The sequence below is a fragment of the Copadichromis virginalis genome, linkage group LG6 (genome assembly GCF_057382275.1).
Source record: "Copadichromis virginalis isolate Kocher_CV1m ecotype Utaka linkage group LG6, C_Virginalis_male_GT1.1, whole genome shotgun sequence".
Taxonomy (NCBI): Eukaryota; Metazoa; Chordata; class Actinopteri; order Cichliformes; family Cichlidae; genus Copadichromis; species Copadichromis virginalis.
In genome coordinates, this window is record NC_140623.1 from 26,988,191 (window position 1) to 27,008,892 (window position 20,702).

Sequence of the window (20,702 nt, forward strand, 5' to 3'; positions counted from 1 at the left end):
ACAACACCAAGGCAGGCTGTGACATTTAAATAATATATGATAAATATCCTCCACATCATTACGCCACCATGACACCACTTATTGTATTTTAAATTGTGGGGGAAAACAAGCATGCAGTATGTATTTTTTATTTTTTTATTTTTTTTGTGCTTTACAGAATCGAGACTAAATTAAAAAAAAACGGGATAACACTGCATATTTAAAAGAAAGCAGGCAATGAATGAAAAGTGCAAAACCTCACAATAAATTCTCAAAATTAAAAATGCCAAATGTGCACTGCAGAAAACGGTGTATTTTGGTTGTGTGTGTTGCTTTTGAAGGTTGCAGTTATTAAGTCGCGTGATTCTAATACCTGTGTTCACAGCCACCGTTCACGATTTCACTGTTGTGGGTGAAATCTAGCCACAGGTTATCTCGACATTTAATATTCCACGATTATTTTGGATTTTCAAACAAGAATTCAGGGTTGATGCACGCCGAGTACAGGTTTGCCGTCTCTGCGCACGCATGCGCGCTGCCGTGCGGCCGTGACTAGACATTCGGTCATAGGAGCTGTGGAGGGGGGCGCTCGAGCCACGTCGGTGAAAGAAATCAACGCTTGCAGGCAGATTACAAAGAGGGTGAGTAGGCTAATTGCGACAACTGCTGCATCTTCCTTCATCACCCGCAAATATCAGCTCGGGAGCGCAGAAATCCACCCAGGACTGCCAATCCTGTTGATGCGGGTAGGTCTGTCGCACAAGCACAGTCCGCCATTCCCCTTTTTTATATTTAACGAGACACCCTTTCATGCCAGAGTGAAAAGATTCTCAGCAGCACGGGCTCTTGTGCATAATTTACTGTATTTCCCCGTCTTCAGCTCAAGTTCAGTGGTAGACCCGGCAGCTGTAATTGCATATGCGCGCAACGGGTGATTTGGTGCAGCGCAGCTGGCGAGCAGAGAGTCTACATCTGATAGGCTGGACAAAAATTCACCCCTATCCCGCAAAGACTGTGCACCCTCATCATTTATTAGAAATGCAGCTGAAGTCATATGCAGACTTTATTGCCATGATTTTTTAATTGTCCAAACCAAAACCTTATTACTTCCTTCTCAGATAAGTAATTGGTGCATATTTCATTGCCCTCTTACTGAAATTTGTCATTTCTCTTCCTTCTCTCAGGTCCCTCCTGCTCATCCAGGAGCAGGAGATCCCAGGCGATCATGTCAACACCTGATCCCCCCATGGGAGGCACACCTCGCCCTGGTCCCTCCCCTGGTCCGGGTCCTTCTCCTGGGGCTATGCTTGGCCCCAGCCCCGGACCCTCCCCAGGCTCCTCTCATAGTATGATGGGCCCCAGCCCTGGTCCTCCCTCCTCTGGACACTCCCAGCCAGGGCCCTCTGGATATGGCCCGGACAGCATGCACCCTCTGCACAAAGTAAGGGCATTCAGGCAGCAGTCCCAGTGAGACGCTCTCAGCAGCTGCTCGTGTTGCCGTCCTTTAGGGAACCGCAGTTTGTCAGCAATTACTTTTTAAACCTCATTGCTACATATTTACAGTGACTCTTAAACAGAAAGGATTTAAACATTAATTTCACTTGCTTAAGAATGAAGTGTAGATGATGCACATGTACAGCAAAGCTTTCAAGCATTTTCATCTTCAGATTTCCATCTTCATTTAAATTTGATGTTTTCATCATGCTTAATTTTGCTCTTTGTAGTTATTAGATCTAAATATCAGTATAATGTTAATAGACACACATATTATCTAATATTTATTCACTAAATAAATGATTAACTACTAGCTAAGCTTGAAGGAGAATGTATCAGAAATATTTAACCTAAGAAAACCATTGATTTGTTCCACTAACTACGGGTACGTGATTTATTTCAGTGTTTTTTTCTAAACATTATTATTCACTGAGAGTTGAAAACTTGATATGCACTAAGTAGCACCTGTGCCTGTGAGCAATCAATGCTCCTCTTCCATATTTGACCCAAAAATCGAACATGTTTGACTTGACATTGGTTAACTGCTCTTACTCTACATGTTTTTTTTTTCATATAACTATGCTTCTGCTTACTTAAGTTTTGCCTTTGGTATTTGCTTTTTAACTCAGTGAAACTTCTGCAAATCCTCTGCAATGGCGACTTTTGACAAAACTGATAGTGTTTAACTTCAGTACTGTCTGATTCCTCCCACAGCCCATGGAGGGTTTGCACGAGAAAAGCTTGAGTGAGGAGAGCCGTTTAAGTCAGATGAAGGGACTGTCAGTGAGACAGGGCGGGCACAGTGGTATGGGCCCCCCACCCAGTCCTCTAGACCAACACTCACAAGGTAGGCATGTTACCTAAACCATTCTTAAGCAATTTGCTTAATTCCTACATTGCGTAAGACATGTGACGGCTTTTAAGCATGACTTAACGGCAGTGGTGTGACTATGTGTCCTGACTGGCTCAGAGGGGAGTGTCTCTGTTGTCACCAGCTGTAACATGAACCATGAAAACCGTTTCACTGTTTCATTATTGAAATACTGAATGATATACAACTGTCATGGCTCAGTCTGGCTCAGACAAAGACAGCCTGCTCTGTGCTGTAAGGATGGGATATAGACAGGCTTAACGTGGTGAATCACAGTTAACAATCTCCTGGAAATAATCATAACAATAATAATAATAATCCAGGATTTGATCAAATTTAGACAATAATTTATTGTTTGTTAGAGTTTGCCTCAGGTTTGGTACGATGATAAGTTTTGTGTTTTGTGCTTGGCTTGAAGACTGTAAGATTATTATCAAATTTTCCTTTGAGGACCCGTAGAGAGTGATTCTCTCTACCTGCCTGCCTTTTTCTCTGTGTATTCCAGGCTACCACTCTCCATTAGGTGGCTCTGATCACTCAAGTCCCATCCCTTCAAATGGTCCCCCCTCTGGGCCCCTTATGCCCTCATCATCTTCCTCCTCTTCCTCTGGTGGTCCTGGCTCTGCCTCTACACCATTAGATGGCTCCAGTGGAGATCAGCACATTTTGGGTCCTAATAACCGACCCGTCCCTCCAGGCAGTTCTGGACCAGGTCCAAGCCCTGGACCCAGTCTTGGCCCCAGTGTCCCTAGCCTTGGTCCTGGCCTTGATACCAGCGGCCCTGCGGGACCTGGAGGTCCTGGTGGTCCAACTCCCTTTAACCAGAACCAGCTTCACCAACTTAGAGCCCAGATCATGGCTTATAAGATGCTAGCCCGGGGACAGCCCCTCCCAGACCACCTTCAAATAGCTGTCCAAGGAAAGAGGCCAATGCCAGGGATGCAGCAGCCCATGCCTAGTCTGGCTCCCGGAGCTGGAGGAGGGCCAGGAGGTGGTCCAACAGGACCAGGGCCAGGGCCAATGGGCTCAGGCTACAGCCGAGGTCACGGTGAGCAAGCATGAGGAATGTCCGAAATAGCAGTACTGTTTCTTATAACCTGAGGGTGAATACATAGAAGACTAATTCACACCTCCACTTTAAGTCTTCCTCAGCGTTTCATAAATCTCCCACAGTATTGTTTCTAAAATTTTAACAAGGCCTTGTTATGGATATCAGCTGTATTCAATCTGCATTCTTTGATTTCTTAGGAATGATGGGTCCAAATATGCCTCCCCCCGGCCCATCAGGAACCCCAGTTGGGATGCAGGGTCAAAATACTAATGGACCTCCCAAGTCATGGCCCGAAGGTACGTGGTGCTGCTATAAGACCTTGTGAAAACTGACTGTCTCTTCACTAGGAGCATCTTTGTTGAAACCTAGTTAGGCTGTTAGTGTAAAAACGGCCGACTAAGTGCTGATAGAAGAGATGAACTATGCTGTCGTACAGTGTTAGTTCTGCTGTAATTCCTAATTTTCCTTTAGACGTTCATCATTTTGTGTAGACCACAGTGACTTTTCCTCACTACACTTTCCTCCAGGCCCCATGGTGAATGCAGCAGCCCCCTCCAACGCTCCACAAAAACTCATCCCCCCTCAGCCCACTGGCCGGCCATCTCCTGCTCCCCCTTCAGTTCCGCCGGCTGCCTCCCCGGTGATGCCCCCGCAGACCCAGTCTCCCGGCCAGCCTGCGCAGCCTACTCCCATGATGCCTTACCATGCCAAACAGAACCGCATTACACCCATTCAGAAACCCTGTGGCCTCGACCCCGTGGAGATACTGCAGGAGAGGGAGTACAGGTAACCAAGTCTTTTGGGGGATGCGCTATCCTCTGTCCCATTTATTTATCTGTTGAACAAAATAGCTAAATTGAGCTTTAGTTATCTGACTCTTAAGGGTTGTATATGTACCATAATCAGTACATATATTTAGAGATGGCCTACTTTACTTTGTGTTAAAACTTTTAAAGCATATAATATTTACCACAAGCTTTTTCTTGTATATTTTCTATCTTATGTTTATAATATAGTACAAAAAAATCAAAAGTACAAAACAATACATCATTTTTTTGCATCGACATTTGGGAAGCAAATCTTCTATCAAACCCAGTTTTGCTGTTTTTTTCCACACCAGAATTGAATCATTTCTTCCTTTTCCACTTGCCTTTCCACCAAATTCCCACAAATTTGGCTCGACTCTTTCTATGTAATCTTTCTGACCAGGAGACAAACAGATGGCAGTGATCACAAACCTCATGACTTTCAAACTTGTTTGCATAAGTCACACCAAAGTTAAAGCTAAAGTTCAAAGCCCATACATGAGTACTCGTGCCTGCACTAAGTTGCCTCTGCGTTGTGTAATATGTCATCAGTTCTTTAATTTAAATGATTGACAGCTCATTGGAGTAAGGACCTAGCATGTCATCTGTAAATCTTTTAAAGATGTCGGCACTCCACTGGCAAAGTTCTCGACTCCAACACCTCAAACACTTCACACAGTTGCAAAGTGATTTTGTTTTTGTCCTGGTTTCAATGCACCCCTCTCTCTGAAGGGAACTTTGGTTTTCTAGTTCTTATTTAGTTGTATGGCACAATGTTAGTGTTAGCATACTTCTACACACCTAGACTAAAGGCTGTTAATATCTCAGTAGTACCTTTTCTCTTCTGTGTGCTATGGTAGTTGTGGTTTTGATGTTTCATAATTCTCACCATCAGCTCCTGCACAAACAACATTTTTTTCTGGGATATAACTACTCGTTGTACCTGCTTCTTCAGGTTACAAGCTCGTATAACCCATCGCATTGCTGAGCTAGAGAATCTACCGGGTTCTCTGGCTGGTGATTTACGAACCAAAGCCACCATAGAGCTCAAAGCCCTGCGACTACTTAACTTCCAGAGACAGGTATGCACTACAGTCACATCCTCACCTCGAACCTTAACAGTAATGCATCGTTGGCAGTTACGGTGAATCAGAGACCATTACGGTTTGTGTGTGTGTTTTCAGTGTGGATGGTTCTGCTGGTGAGTTTACATTTTCTGTGTGTTTTCTATTGTGTCTCTCTCTCTCTAAAAGCTGCGTCAAGAGGTGGTGGTGTGTATGCGCCGTGACACAGCTCTAGAGACCGCCCTTGATGCCAAGGCCTACAAGCGAAGCAAGCGACAGTCTCTCCGCGAAGCCCGCATCACAGAGAAACTGGAGAAACAGCAGAAGATTGAACAAGAACGCAAACGTAGACAAAAACATCAGGTTGAGCCCAAACTTCGAGGTTAACTGTGATATTTTTTTAAAGTTTTGCTTCTCACTGATAATCTCTTTCTGTCCTTCATCCAATCTAAACAAAGGAGTACCTCAACAGCATCCTTCAGCACGCCAAAGACTTCAAGGAGTACCACCGTTCGATCACAGGCAAAATCCAGAAACTGACCAAAGCTGTGGCCACCTACCACGCCAACACCGAGCGGGAGCAGAAGAAGGAGAATGAGCGTATTGAGAAAGAGAGGATGAGGAGGCTCATGGTAAAAAGAAGAAACTATAATATCACTTAATGCCCATCACGAACGTAGCAGTACACAAATCCCTCCTACACATTGTACCATATTTTTTACCCAGGCTGAGGATGAGGAGGGCTACCGCAAACTCATCGACCAGAAGAAGGATAAGCGCTTGGCCTACCTGCTGCAGCAGACCGACGAGTACGTTGCAAACCTCACAGAGCTGGTCCGAGCTCACAAAGCTGCACAGGCCCTCAAGGAGAAGAAAAAGAAGAAAAAGAAAAAGAAGAAGGTACATCGACAAACACAGACACTCCACTGTAAAGTCTGCATAACACTGATTTTTGTTTCTGATTATGTTCTGTCACGTATAACCTGATTACTTATTTTTCCCTTATGTTGCAGGTGGAGAATGCAGAGGGTCAGACTCCTGCTATGGGTCCTGATGGAGAGGTGAGCAAATGCAGAAGCCTTAATGAAGACTGTAGAGATAAAGACATGGTACAGGAGTAGAAGCTGCAGTTTTAAGTCACTGTTCACTGCGGGGAATCATTTCTTCAGCTCGATTCTCATCAGGCACAAACGGCGCTGACATCACATGACATGGTAACCCGCAACAGGAGACCAAACAAAAGCCTTTTGCTACTCGGAAAACAAGCAAAATATCACCCGCTATTTGACTGAGCACAATGATAAACACCTGGACTTTATCACAACAAGAAAGCAAAGTGGTTTCGCTGTAAAAAATATTTATAGAGCACGTGTTGTACTGAATTACAAATAATTGGGAATTTGCTTGATACTGTGAACTTGTTTGTTTGATCAAATAGCTGCAGCGCCAGTGATTAACCATCTGAATCTCTGTCGGCATTTAAAGTCTTAAACAAACCCTCTCTACTCCTGCAGCCTCTAGATGAGACGAGTCAGATGAGTGACCTGCCGGTGAAGGTCATCCACGTGGACAGTGGGAATATCCTGACAGGGGTGGACGCTCCCAAAGCTGGACAGCTGGAAACTTGGCTGGAGATGAACCCTGGGTGAGTCTGGATGCAAAGAGGAAGGAACTTGTGCAAATGTTTATAGAAAAGACATATAAATGTTTTAATGCAATTGCCCAGAGAGATGATGTTTACAGGTTATTAATTTTTCTGCACGTCTTATACTGAACACAGTCTCTTAGGTAGATCTTAACACAAACATTCAGGATCAAGGATAGAGGGATCATTCTTTGATGTTTGAGGGTATGGTGATATCACACAGCCTGTTGGGTGTAATTCATTTCAAATTCATTAAAACTGTAATTACATTACACTTGCAATTATGTCGTTACATTACAAAGGTTCTTCAGTTGACTCCACACTTTTCATAGAAAAAAAACATCAAACTAGCCTGTCTTTTGTTCTTTTCTTTTGTTAACTGATTTCAGTTCATGTGCAGTGATCTACAGCTTTTGAGGAGTATAGATATGCGTATTACTTTTATTTTTAATGCACCAAAGGACAAAAAAATCTGGTGAAAAGCTATGTCTAGGACAGACAAAACACACAGCACAGACAACACTTTTAGTTAAGGGGTGGAAGAGCGGCGTGTTATCTCGTGGCAACAAGGTCCTGGGTTTGAATTCGCTGGCTGGAGCCTTCCTGTCTAGAGTTTGCATGTTCTCCCTGTTGGTGCTTTCTGGGTGCTCCGGCTTCTTCCACAGTCCAAAGACATGCACGTTAGTTTTACTGGTGGTTCTAAATTGGCCTTAGGTGTTAATTTGAGTATAAATAGTTGTCTGTCTCAGTATATGTCTGTGAAGGTTCTCAGTCATCCAGGTCATCGTAATCAAAGGAGCTTGCAAAGAAAAGCGTCTGGACTTCTTTAAGTTGCTTGAAGACGTTTCACCTCTCATCCGAGAAGCTTCTTCAGTTCTAAGGTCAAATGGTGGGGAGTCCCAGATTTAAAACTAGTGGGAGTTTCCTCCCAAAGAGGGACAAAAGGACCCCCTGATGATCCTCTAATCACATGAGCCAAGGTGTGAAACTGGGTGTGGGTCCCAATCAGCCAGAGTTTCAGGTGAGCTCATTGTGAAACCTGGCCCCACCTTATCATGCGAATTCCTGAGGTCAGATGGCCCAGGATGTGAGTGGGTGTTAAAGCGTGTGGGGAGGGATCTCAAAACTGGATTATAGATGGCAGACAGTTGGTGTCGTAAACCACCGCCTCTGTTCAAAGATGGTCGCTCACAGTGGACATAGATGGCTTCTTTCACTCCTCTTTCAAACCATCTGTCCTCTCTGTCCAAAATGTGAACATTGGCATCCTCGAAAGAGTGTCCTTTATCCTTAAGATGCAGATGGACCGCTGAGTCTTGTCCTGTGGAGGTGGCTCTTCTGTGTTGTGCCATGCGCTTGTGAAGTGGCTGTTTGGTCTCTCCAATGTAGAGGTCTGGGCATTCCTCGCTGCACTGTACAGCGTACACCACATTGTTAAGTTTGTGTTTAGGAGTTTTGTCTTTCGGGTGAACCAGTTTCTGTCTGAGCGTGTTGCTGGGTCTGAAATGCTTGGAGAAGACTCTCCTGACACCATCTATAATCCAGTTTTGAGTTCCCTCCCCAGACCCACACCCATTTTCACACCTTAGCTCAGGCGATTAGAGGATCATCAGGGGGTCCTTTTGTCCCTCTGTGGGGGGTCACTCCCACTTGGTTTTAATCTGGGACTCTCCACCATTTGACCTTAGAACTGAAGAAGCTTCTCGGATGAGAGGTGAAACGTCTTCAAGCAACTTAAAGAAGTCCAGACGCTTTTCTTTGCAAGCTCCTTTGACTCTGTCTCAGTATGTTAGCCCTGCGATAGACTGGCGATCTGTCCAATTGTTCAAAATTTCACACAACCACATACTAACTGTACAAGTGATTAGCATTTACTTAAAATGACACAGCTGAGCATAACGACACCCGCAGCACAGATAGAGATTGAGCTTTACGGATGATTAAATCATTTGGAGAAATTTAGTTTTTAACAAAATAGTCTCATATATACATTTCTGCCCCACTTATTCAAAATGTTCAAGAACAGCAACATCTTCTCTTTGTCATTATTTGTCATTCAGCGGTTTTGTCGTTCCCTGACAGCTGCTTTCAGCGTTAAAGGACAATATCAAGGGACAAATTTTTTCAAAGTGTATTTATGTAAATTTGTCCAGATATGAGGTGGCTCCCCGCTCAGACAGTGAAGACAGCGAGGAGGAGGAAGAGGAGGAGGTTGGTTTAATTATTTTTTTAATTTTTTGTGAGATGTGTTTGAAGCCACTTCATATTCGTTCATCCAGTGGGAGTTAAAAGCAACTTTTAGTTCACATGCTGTCTCTCAGGAGGAAGAAGAGGAGCCTCAGCCTTCGGCAGCTCCAGTAGAGGACAAGATGAAGATTACAGACCCAGACAGTGAAGATGTGTCAGAGGTGGACGTCCGACACATCATTGAGTGAGTTCATGTAACGTTCATTTTTGTGCAACGTATGTGCTGTTTAAATACAGCGAATTCCACCAAATGTCATTAATTTTGTGACTGATTAAGACTTTACGTGTCATTTTACAGAAATGCTAAACAGGACGTGGACGATGAGTATAGCGGTGCAGCGTTTGCTCGAGGACTCCAGTCGTATTACTCTGTGGCTCACGCTGTCACAGAGAAGGTGGAGAAACAGTCCAGCTTGTTGATAAATGGGCAGCTTAAACAGTATCAGGTGAACACGCACAAGCACAAGCAAGTACACGAAGCACTGACAAATCCTGCAGTTCAGACATTTTACATCTTTAGCTGCACGCTGGTCAGGACTGGATATTGTTTATACTTCATCAGAATACTTTAATAATCCCAAAGGAAATTATGCACTTACTCTGCTTCTTCTTCTGGTTGTTGCCATATTGATTAAAGACATAGAGACATTAAAAGGCGAATTAATTTGAAGGTTGCCATAATTCAGTGGTTTTCAGGCTTTTTATTACAAAATGCAGTGGGGGAGATAATTATTTGATCCTCTGCTGAATTTGTAAGTTTGCTGACTTACAAAGAAACGCTCTTTCTTACAAAACAAGGTAGGATTTTCAAATTAATTTGAGGCGGAGGGGTAGTGGGCAGTGGGGATAGGTTAATTGATTAGTCTAAATTGCCCATAGGTGTGAATGTGGGAGTGAATGTGAGTGCGAATGGTTGTTTGTCTCTGTGTGTTAGCCCTGCGACAGACTGGCCACCTGTCCAGGGTGTACCCCGCCTCTCGCCCTATGATAGCTGGGATAGGGTCCAGCGCCCCCTGCAACCCTGAAAAGGATAAGTGGAAGCGAATGGATGGATGGAAGGGGTAGAATTTTTTAATATAGGCTTTTCTATTTTGCATCCGTCTATCTATTCTCTTTAGGGGGGCAGCTGTCATAGGGTCTATTGGGGGGGCTAACGTTTTCTATTTTATTCTTTCATAATTTCTTTTGACTATTTCCACTACTTATCTATTATTTTTGCCTTTTCTGTTAGCCTTTCTCCTCAAATTTGTTCAGACCCAATTAATTCTTTCTTTAATTTATAGTAAATCTTATAGATTTGTTGAGCCGTCTGTCCAGCATGCACTCAAAAACTACTATAGGTGTACCCCCATAGATTCTTATACCATTGCCATCAATATTCTATTTGTTTCAATAAAATAAGTATTTCTTTAATGCCCACATTAATGTTTTCTTATTTTCTTGGGATGTTTTTTTTTACGATTTTCTATGTGAGTGTCCTTTTTGGCAGATTCTTAAAAAGTAGGACTTTACATTGAAGTGGGACATCATAGGAAACAGAGTCTCTCAGATTTCAAAGCAGTAATAAATAACCCCCTCCTTTTTTTTGACTTTCAGATTAAAGGTTTGGAGTGGCTGGTTTCTCTTTACAACAACAACCTGAATGGGATCCTGGCCGATGAGATGGGTCTGGGAAAAACCATCCAGACTATCGCTCTCATCACATACCTCATGGAGCACAAACGGCTCAACGGACCCTACCTCATCATTGTACCTCTTTCGTGAGCTCGCACGCTTTTGCTATGACAGTGTTTCAGTCCTGCACAGCACTTAAATAAAGACGAATGTACCGGTAATAAATTGTTTAACTACACGTAAGCTGTCTCTCATTGACAGAACTCTTTCTAACTGGGTGTATGAGTTTGACAAATGGGCGCCATCAGTCGTTAAAGTGTCTTACAAGGTAACACAAAAATGGGCGTGCCTGTCTTTATCTTAAAATCTTCTAAAGAATTATTGAGATATTGAACCTTTTTTTTTAGGGGTCTCCTGCTGCTAGAAGAGCGTTTGTCCCTCAGCTGCGTAGTGGCAAGTTTAATGTTTTGCTCACCACTTATGAGTACATCATCAAGGACAAACAAGTACTGGCCAAGGTGAGTTTGACTGCACGGACAAACACGGACTCAAGGAAATGAGCGAACACATTGAGGCTGTGATGGCGTAGATTTTCCTTTACAGATTAAAAACATTTTGTTTCTTTTCATACCTTATTTATCATACTTCTGTTTTACTTAAGGTTTTTGTGTCTTTGGCTCCTTAAATCCCCCCAAATCCTCTAAAAGTTTTTGAGTCTGGCCAATCTGACCTCCCCCTGCATCTCAGTGCTCTCTCTCCTAGGTCCTGCAACACACTGACACGACCTGTAAACCACGTCTCCCACTGTCCTCTGTGACCATCATGCTGCTATGCACTCATGTAGTCATATAGGGTTCCTGACTGTGCTCACAGGTGGGTGTTGCGCTTCAGGCAAGGCTTTCCCATGTGATGGTTACAGGTACTAGCCTGGGACTGGGCCAACTTGAGTCATCAGGACAAAGTGGACAAAAAAAAATCCTCCTTTTACGCACTTTCAGTTATTGGTTTGATGTGGCTGGACAGGAGCAGTGATACAGGGTATTGGCACTGTGGTTTCGCCCACGTGATCCTCTTCTTTCCTTCAGATCCGTTGGAAGTACATGATTGTAGACGAAGGCCACCGCATGAAAAACCACCACTGTAAACTGACCCAGGTCCTGAACACCCATTACCTTGCTCCGCGGCGCGTCTTGCTGACGGGGACGCCGCTGCAGAACAAACTTCCTGAGCTGTGGGCGCTGCTCAATTTCCTCTTGCCCACTATCTTCAAGTGCTGCAGCACCTTCGAACAGTGGTTTAACGCCCCTTTCGCTATGACTGGAGAGAAGGTGTGCAGAAATATAGGAAGAGTTTTGAGGTTGCAGCAGGGGTCTGTTTTGCTAAATAAGAGTGTGAAATTTCTCTTTCTTCCGCTTCAGGTGGACCTTAATGAAGAGGAGACAATTCTGATTATTCGTCGTCTCCATAAAGTGCTACGCCCCTTCCTGTTACGGAGGTTGAAGAAGGAGGTGGAGGCACAGCTTCCAGAAAAGGCATGTTTCACACGCACTGTAAAGGCAACATCCCGTTTAAGCAGCTCTTGTTTTCTTTAGCATCATTTCTTGAGGAGACGTATAGAAAATGAAGTTTTTCTGTTCTGATGTTGTGCATTCATGCTTAATGGAAACACATGTTTTTCTCCTATCCCTCAGGTGGAGTATGTGATCAAGTGTGACATGTCTTCTCTTCAGAGAGTCCTCTACAGGCACATGCAGGCCAAGGGGGTCCTGCTCACTGATGGATCAGAGAAAGACAAGAAGGTGAAGGAACACATAATTTGAAGTATTGTATTGTATTATGTCTGTGAAGGTTCTCAGTCATCCAGGTCATCGTAGTCTAAGGAGCTTGGAAAGAAAGTCCAGACGCTTTTCTTTCCATGTTGGATTTTTTTTTTTGCATGTACTTCAAGTCCACGCCCCACACTTCCCAGTTATTAGCAGTAAAAACATTTTTATCATATCACGGTCAATAGGGTAAAGGGGGCACGAAGACACTGATGAACACCATCATGCAGCTGAGGAAGATCTGCAATCACCCTTATATGTTTCAGCAAATAGAGGTAACACTGACGAGCCCGACACATAAATACTTTGTCTGTAGTTATTTGCCTGTGTTTCTCAGTCCTGCTCTTATCATCAGAGGTTCTCTTTGTTATTATAATAAAGAGAATTTCTGAGGATAAGAGCAGCCATTTCTGACTTCTGTTTGATGTGTCAGTGAGCTAACAGTCATCAAAATAAAGCCACCGTTGAACTGAAATGTTCGGTTGTACATTGTGTTTGTAGGAATCCTTCTCTGAACATTTAGGATTCTCTGGTGGGATAGTTCAGGGGTAAGTACTGCTTCCTCTTTAGGTCCTGATCTCAAACACACACAAACAAACTGCAGCCTTTGTAAAAAAAATATCCTCCTTTCGCTCCCTCAGTCCTGACCTGTATCGGGCATCGGGAAAGTTTGAGGTGCTGGATCGAATTCTGCCAAAGCTGAGAGCCACAAACCACAAAGTGCTGCTTTTCTGTCAGATGACCTCACTCATGACCATCATGGAGGACTACTTTGCCTACCGTAACTTCAAATACCTGCGTCTGGATGGTGAGACACTGATCTGTATGCGTATCAGTTCTTGTTGTCCCCTTTTTATTAGTTTCCCTTTGGTTTATCTTTTTTGTGAATTATTGCCTGCATTTCCTCTTATTTCCCACCTTCATACCTCTCAGGCACAACAAAGGCTGAGGATAGAGGAATGTTACTGAAGACATTCAATGACCCAGAGTCAGAGTACTTTATTTTTCTCCTGAGCACAAGGGCTGGAGGCCTCGGCCTCAATCTGCAGTCTGCCGACACTGTAGTTATTTTTGACTCCGACTGGAACCCACATCAGGTGTGATGCATATTTATATTGATTTTTTTTTTAATCAAATCAGCATTCAAGCTCATATCAGCTTTGATTTGCCTTTTTTTTTTTTGCACTTAGAGGCTGAAGATAAAAGTCCAGGGTCTGTCCTCAGAATACTGGGGAAGATATTTAGGTTTCAGTATTTAATATTGTAGTGTTCACAATTTATTGACAGTGAAAGCAGAAATGGCAAGGTTTGGGCTCCACAGCTTAACTTTCTTTATCTTTCTCTCCTACCTAGGACTTGCAGGCACAGGACAGAGCTCACCGCATTGGTCAGCAAAATGAGGTACGCGTGTTACGTCTCTGTACAGTCAACAGTGTCGAGGAGAAAATCCTGGCAGCGGCCAAATACAAACTAAATGTGGATCAAAAAGTTATCCAGGCCGGCATGTTCGACCAGAAGTCTTCCAGCCACGAGCGCAGGGCCTTTTTGCAGGCCATCCTGGAGCACGAGGAGCAAGACGAGGTCTGGGGTCAAGACGTGTGCCTACACATGAATGTGTGTGCGTGCATCGCCAACACACAATTGAAAGAGTGTGCTTTCCTCTGCTCTACCTGCCATTGTGTGTCTGCTGTATTCAGGAGGAGGATGAGGTGCCAGATGATGAGACGGTCAACCAGATGATTGCTAGGAGTGAAGAGGAGTTCGAGCTGTTCATGGTGAGTTTCTGTGTGTTTGAATGTGAGGTAAAGATTCAACCGCGCAATAATATTGTGTCCCCACATCTTTCCCTGTGTTTTCTTCTTCTTGCTTCCGTAGCGTATGGACCTGGACCGACGCCGCGAGGAGGCTCGTAACCCACGACGAAAACCACGGCTGATGGAGGAGGACGAGCTGCCCACGTGGATCATGAAGGACGATGCTGAGGTTGAGCGACTTACCTGTGAGGAAGAGGAGGAGAAAATGTTTGGCCGAGGTTCCCGACAACGGAAGGAAGTGGACTACAGCGATTCGCTGACTGAGAAGCAGTGGCTCAAGGTGCGCCTGAGACAAAGATTTCAGGATATAAATTGGCTTCTAAACTAACTGGCTTTCTGGAGGAAAAGGCAAATTTGTGTGTGTGTGTGGGGGGGGGGGGGGGGGGGTAATTTTAACACTTATATGCTAATCTCTCACTCTGTATCTTTCCCTGTTCAGGCGATAGAGGAAGGCACACTGGAGGAGATGGAGGAAGAGGTGCGGCACAAAAAGACGACCCGCAAGAGGAAGCGAGACCGTGACCTGGATCTCCCTGGTCCCTCCTCTTCCATAGGGGGACGTGGACGGGGGGATAAAGATGATGATGGGAAGAGGCAGAGGAAGAGGGGACGGCCACCTGTCGAAAAACTCTCACCAAATCCTCCCACCCTCACAAAGAAGATGAAGAAAATTGTGGACGCTGTCATCAAATACAAAGACAGGTAGCAGAAATTGTGATTGTGGAAAATCTGAAACTTTTTTTCAGTCATTTTAGTCTATTTAGAAAGAAAGTTCAACCTGCCAGGCTTTCTTTGTGTCATGAGAAAGGGGTAAAAACCCCAGATTGTAGCCCCCATGATGTCACAAAGTGATTTCATGAATGCTGAGACTGAAGATTATGCCAAATGTATATAATGATAAGAGGATCTGATAGCAGTTGTTAGGTTTGGTCTTTAGGAAGACCGGGGTGGCAGTTTATATTTTGACTGGACTAAACACATTCACGTGTCTGGGGTGGCAAAAAACCCTGTAACACTTTTAATAAATAGCCAACAGCAAACTCGCTTTGAGAGCTATGATCAATTGGATTGATATTGCAGACATATTTCAGATATTTGGTCTCGTGATAATAATGTCATGTCCTGCAGCGCCAGTGGGCGTCAGCTGAGCGAGGTGTTCATCCAGCTGCCGTCTCGAAAAGAGCTGCCCGAGTACTACGAACTCATCCGCAAGCCGGTAGACTTCAGGAAGATCAAGGTAAGATTAAATAGTGTTATTTGTAACATGTTTTCATTCCTGCAGCAGAGCACATTAAAAAAAAAAAACGTGTTTAAAGGTTAACAGACTCGCTTGGTGTGTTATTCTCTCGCTTACATACCCAATGTTTGTGCTGCGTCTTCAATGTTAGGAGAGGATTCGAAGTCATCGCTACCGCAGTCTGGGTGACCTGGAGAGAGACGTCATGCTGCTCTTCCAGAATGCTCAGACCTTCAACCTGGAGGGGTCGCTGGTGAGACAGATGTGCTGTATAGAAAAACACCTGCTGTTTTATTTGTTTTTTACTTGCACAAGACAAATCTGAATCAGAATTTGTGTTATTTAACTGGTACATATTAGTTCCTGTGGATGGATTACAGTTGAAAGTGAAGCCTGATTAAAGCTGATGAAAGCGAGCACTCTGAGGTCGCATTAAGGCATAAAAGACCTCATCGGAAAACTCATCATGCAGGGCAATGTATCAGACATTTAATTACTAGTTGCTGATAAATGATTAGTGTTTAAATGATGTGTTGAGGCTGAATGCTTTACCCTGCAGCCACATGATCATAATCAGCATCTGCCCGCTGTGTTTATGAGCAGATATACGAGGACTCCATCGTTCTACAGTCGGTATTCACCAGCTTGAGGCAGAAGATCGAGAAAGAGGAGGAAAGTGAGGGAGAGGAGAGTGAAGAAGAGGAGGAAGAGCAGGAGGAAGGATCAGAGTCCGAATGTGAGCATGCCTGTGCATGTCGTGCATAAAGAGGAGAAACTGTTCAGTTGTATTTGACTGTGTCCTAACTGATTTAGATTGAGTTTGTCCTTTTATGTCCTCTGGCAAACATCTCAAAATTCTCTGTATGATTACTCTGACAACATGTTCTTTCCATGTGTGTTGATTTCCAGCCCGTTCAGTGAAGGTGAAAATCCGTCTGAGCAGGAAGGATAAAGGTGGAGATCGAGGGAAGGGACGCAGCAGACGGACGGGACGCACCAGAGCAAAGCCGGTCGTCAGTGATGATGACTCTGAGGATGAGCAGGAAGAGGTAACTTTTTTGTCATTTTCCTTTAAACCTTGCAAGCATTTGTGTGGGGAATTTTTATGGGGTTGATAGTTTTTTGCTCAGTGCAGGTAGATGCACAAATATACACGTTTGGTTTTTTTGTTTCTTAGTTTGCAGGATATCTCAGGAAACCTGTAAAATGTGTGAAACTAGAAGTCTTTCCCAGTCAACTAAAACATATCTCTGTTTCCTTTTTTCAGGAGCGCTCCCCAAGTGCCACCGATGAGGAGGCCTGAACTGTACTGTGAATTAGGAGAGAAGGGTGTATAAAGGGATATCCCACCAAATCAATCAACACTTCTAAAGTAATAAAACATGCCTCGGTCCACTCCATCCACCCTCAGTCAAATATGTTCGAGAGAAGTCGAAGAAGAGGAGTTTCTTTCTGTACATTTGCAAAGACATGTGATCATCAGATGGCTCCATATACCATAAAATATATGTTGCACAGGGAGTGTTGAGATATTTGTATACAGATATAATCTAATTACTGCTTCATTGGTGACAACTATGAAGAGAATAGCACACAAAAAACACAACAGCAAAAGATGCTGTGTCAGCAAACCATGAGGCGGTAACATAAAGGTGTATTCTGATAAGTTAAAAGCTGCTGCCCACTACACAGAGCAGGACGTGCATGTTTGTAATAAGCAAAGGTGGGAAAAGTTCCTTATTGTCATCTTTTTTTAAGTAAAATGTGTAATTATAATTAAAAACAGATCTCTTCTTTAATTTTAGTGTACCAATATTTAAGACCTATTTCAGTAATTATCTAGATATTATATGTGATAACAGTGTAGAGATAACATGCTAGGAGTCTTCATCAGCCTGTCTTCAGATAAATGCCCTGAAGCTTTGTGTGAGGCAAATTCTAGTCTAATGGAAACATGTACTGCAATGTCACTTTATTTTAAAAGTTCCACTGTTTGGCATTTATTTAAAGCTATATATAAACATTTAATGTATATTTGTGACCAGTATAGTATGACTCAGCGTACCTATTTTTACTAATTGGTTATAACATCAAGATATTCTATTGATTTAGAGCTACGTTTGACTATACTGCCATGTCACAGTTATTAACAAATACATGAATCCAGCTATGTAACCATTAAATGTTTGCATATGCTTATAAATGCCAAATATGGAGCTTCAAATGTTATCATCAAGACTATTACTATTAGACATTAAGTTTGATTTTTGGACAAACTGTCCTGATGTTTCACCTCTGCCTCACTTTGATGATGTTTTGTGACAACAGTCTCTGGACCTGCTGTGATTCCTGAGGTGTGTGTACATCTCATATTTCTGACTGTTTAGGTTGGAAAGCCAGCCAGCTGTGTACGCAGGGTGTTTCCAGACTTCTCAGAAGCTCTTTAGCAACACACCACAGTTATTTGTCTGAGGTTTGATGGAGCTGAGGCCCAGTCACTCTCCACTACTTTACAGAATAAAAACACCCTACTTTACCTTGCTGCTGCTGCTTACCTGTCACACTTCCAGTATAAGCACTTACAACTGTTGATTGTAGAATTCAAGAATCACAAGGTTGTAATACATGAGTACTGTAACTTGTTCTTCTGTTGTTGTGTGGTGACTTTAGGATTTCAGAACAGTTTCATCTATTTTGGCACTTTTTCTGCTTTTAATTTTTAAGACAAAGGACCAGAGGGACGTCAGCTCCTCTCTGTTTGTGAATGCCTCACGGCCGTATGGTGTTGGATATACTGTATAGAGTATTTTCAGATTATAATGTCAATGCATGTATGTACAGCTTGCAAATTCAGTACTGTACTTATCTCATTACAGTAGGTAACCAGAGTGAACCAAAGCATCGGTGTTTGCATCTGTGTTGTGTTGTTTCATTGTGGCTAAAACTTGGAACAAAACAATAAATTATTGACAGTGTGTGATGTAGTGCTGTGGTTAAACGAATCAAAATTAGTCCGTATGTTGGTAATTGATAGTTTGCGTCACTTTAACTAACATATAAGGGCTTGTTACATGGATTAGTTCAATTTGGTTTTATTTGCATAGCCCCATATAACATATATTAAAGGGGCTTAACAAGCATAAAAAAAAGAAAGCAGGATTAAGTGGTCTTTGCTCACTGGATAGCCCAGTTCTGTGTTCCTTGTAGTCTATGACTAACATTAAGGCATGTGTGGACTGTATTTTGTAAAGGTCAAAGTTCAGAACACTCGAGGCAAAATTCACAAGTAAAACACGAGTTTTTAATGTTGAAATGCCAAATGTCAGCTGCTCGTCAGGCAATCAGCTATATTTATTATTTTTCTTACAACTTGAGCCCAGAAGGATAAACGCCAGTAAGTTCGTCTGAGTTAAAGGTTTTGGGGGTATTTACATGTCTCAGTTGACACTCTTTAAATCCTATGTCTACAAACTAAAAGTGCTACGGCAGTAGTTTTCATTTCAGCAGATTTTTAACTTCAGACCCAAACAAACCTGCTGTTAGGATCAACTGTAAGGTGTAATGACTCCATTTCATCACTAGTAGGAGGTCTCATACAAGTAGAACAGTAAAATCACACCTATGCCCTTTAGGTCTGTCAGTTGTCTTAAGCCTGATACACCCATTGAGCTTTCTTCAGTGAGTTTTAGATGCAGTTGTTTTTACCATGGCCAAAGCATCAAACATAATGTAAAATTAGCACTGTGTTGTAACAGTCCCACAGGCTTCTTCAGTGATTTTTTTTTCTCTTTTTTAATTCCTAAACTATAAAATCAGGTGTCTTTCTGAGCATTCATAAAATGCTCTTATTCTTACTGCTCAAAGCATCCAGTACAATGTGAAAGTAGAATTGTGCTGCCAAAATCTCACTCTAAGTATGATCCAGCAAATCAAAACAGAAACTCTTCACTGAGATGGCAAACAGCACTGTTTGCAAACAGCACAGAAGTATGCTGAATGTACAGCATGCTTAGAGGAGTCACAGGTTGAGATGTGCGAGTTTTTTGGTTAAAACTAAAGCTCAGTGAGTTTACTGTATGTCAATAAATGGTAAATGGTAAATGGCCTGTATTTGTATAGTGCGTTACTAGTCCCTAAGGACCCCAAAGCGCTTTACACATCCAGTCATCCACCCATTCACACACACATTCACACACTGGTGATGGCAGCTACAGTGTAGCCACAGCCTTAAGGGGAAGAGGGGAAAGTACGAGGATGAGTTAATATTCCTGATTTCCAGGAACCCTTACACAACCCTTACCCCTTAAGCAACTTAAAATTAGCTGTTACATGTAACATCTGCTGAGAGGGGAGCTGAGCTGTTTTTCACCTGGCTCTGCTTTGATGACCCAAACTGTTTATGTGTGTATTTTGCTTCATTTTTGTATTTTTATCTTGTATAATTTCATTACATTGTGAGTTTTTGTCTAAATTCATTAGTTTTTATGCTGTTTAAAAAAATGAAAAAACAACATTAGGCCAGGTTTATTTATATAACGCTATTTCATAACAGCAGATACCTCAATGCTCTTCATACTGTGAGGTAAAGACACTACAGAATTGGACGAAACCCCAACAATCAAGCCAGCCAGTGTGAGCATGCACTTTGTGACAGTGGGAAGGAAAAAAAACTCCCGTTTCTCTGGTACAACCAGGCTCAAGGAAGGGCCAGCTGCGACCAGTGCGGGGAAAAGAAGAAAGACAAGAGAAAAGTAGACAGAACAAAACACTGATGAAGGGAAACAGACAGAAAAGAAAGATGTAATGAAATGCTGGAGTGAAGAAGTGCCGAGTGCAACCCTCAGCAGAATGAGTGAGAGGAAGCTCGATTTATGAGCTCAAAGGTCAACCGGAGAGGCAGTCTGTCTCTCAAACTCAAACAAAACAAACTTGTGAAACTCTGTGTTTTACCAGCGTGTTGTAATAGTGAGTGTAGCAGAATCTCTAATCCAGCTGCCAGGAGGAGTGATTGAGGGAGCAGTGCCAGCTGAGGAAAGTGACGTGAGTGTTGTTACTCC

The 20,702-nt window shown here is 43.0% G+C and overlaps 1 protein-coding gene across 2 annotated transcripts; it reads left to right on the forward strand.

The window, feature by feature from the left end:
* Window positions 1–531: 531 nt before the first annotated feature.
* smarca4b (SWI/SNF related BAF chromatin remodeling complex subunit ATPase 4b) lies at window positions 532–18,620 on the forward strand. 2 transcript variants are annotated; one of them, XM_085459560.1, is made up of 34 exons: window positions 532–725; window positions 1,164–1,420; window positions 2,188–2,320; window positions 2,850–3,392; window positions 3,593–3,691; window positions 3,923–4,181; window positions 5,157–5,283; window positions 5,455–5,628; window positions 5,724–5,897; window positions 5,992–6,165; window positions 6,279–6,326; window positions 6,780–6,910; window positions 9,064–9,121; window positions 9,232–9,341; window positions 9,456–9,603; window positions 10,754–10,917; window positions 11,033–11,099; window positions 11,179–11,289; window positions 11,857–12,099; window positions 12,190–12,303; window positions 12,463–12,570; window positions 12,783–12,869; window positions 13,096–13,142; window positions 13,236–13,402; window positions 13,528–13,691; window positions 13,948–14,208; window positions 14,292–14,369; window positions 14,470–14,688; window positions 14,848–15,110; window positions 15,537–15,645; window positions 15,797–15,898; window positions 16,249–16,381; window positions 16,555–16,694; window positions 16,913–18,620. In XM_085459560.1, exons 2-34 carry the CDS (start codon window positions 1,205–1,207, stop codon window positions 16,946–16,948), a joined length of 5,007 nt encoding a protein of 1,668 aa, XP_085315686.1. In that variant the 5' UTR covers window positions 532–725; window positions 1,164–1,204; the 3' UTR covers window positions 16,949–18,620. The 2 variants fall into 2 exon arrangements, with proteins under 2 accessions (XP_085315686.1, XP_085315687.1); XM_085459561.1 differs by having other exon boundaries at window positions 13,948–14,175.
* Window positions 18,621–20,702: the final 2,082 nt, after the last annotated feature.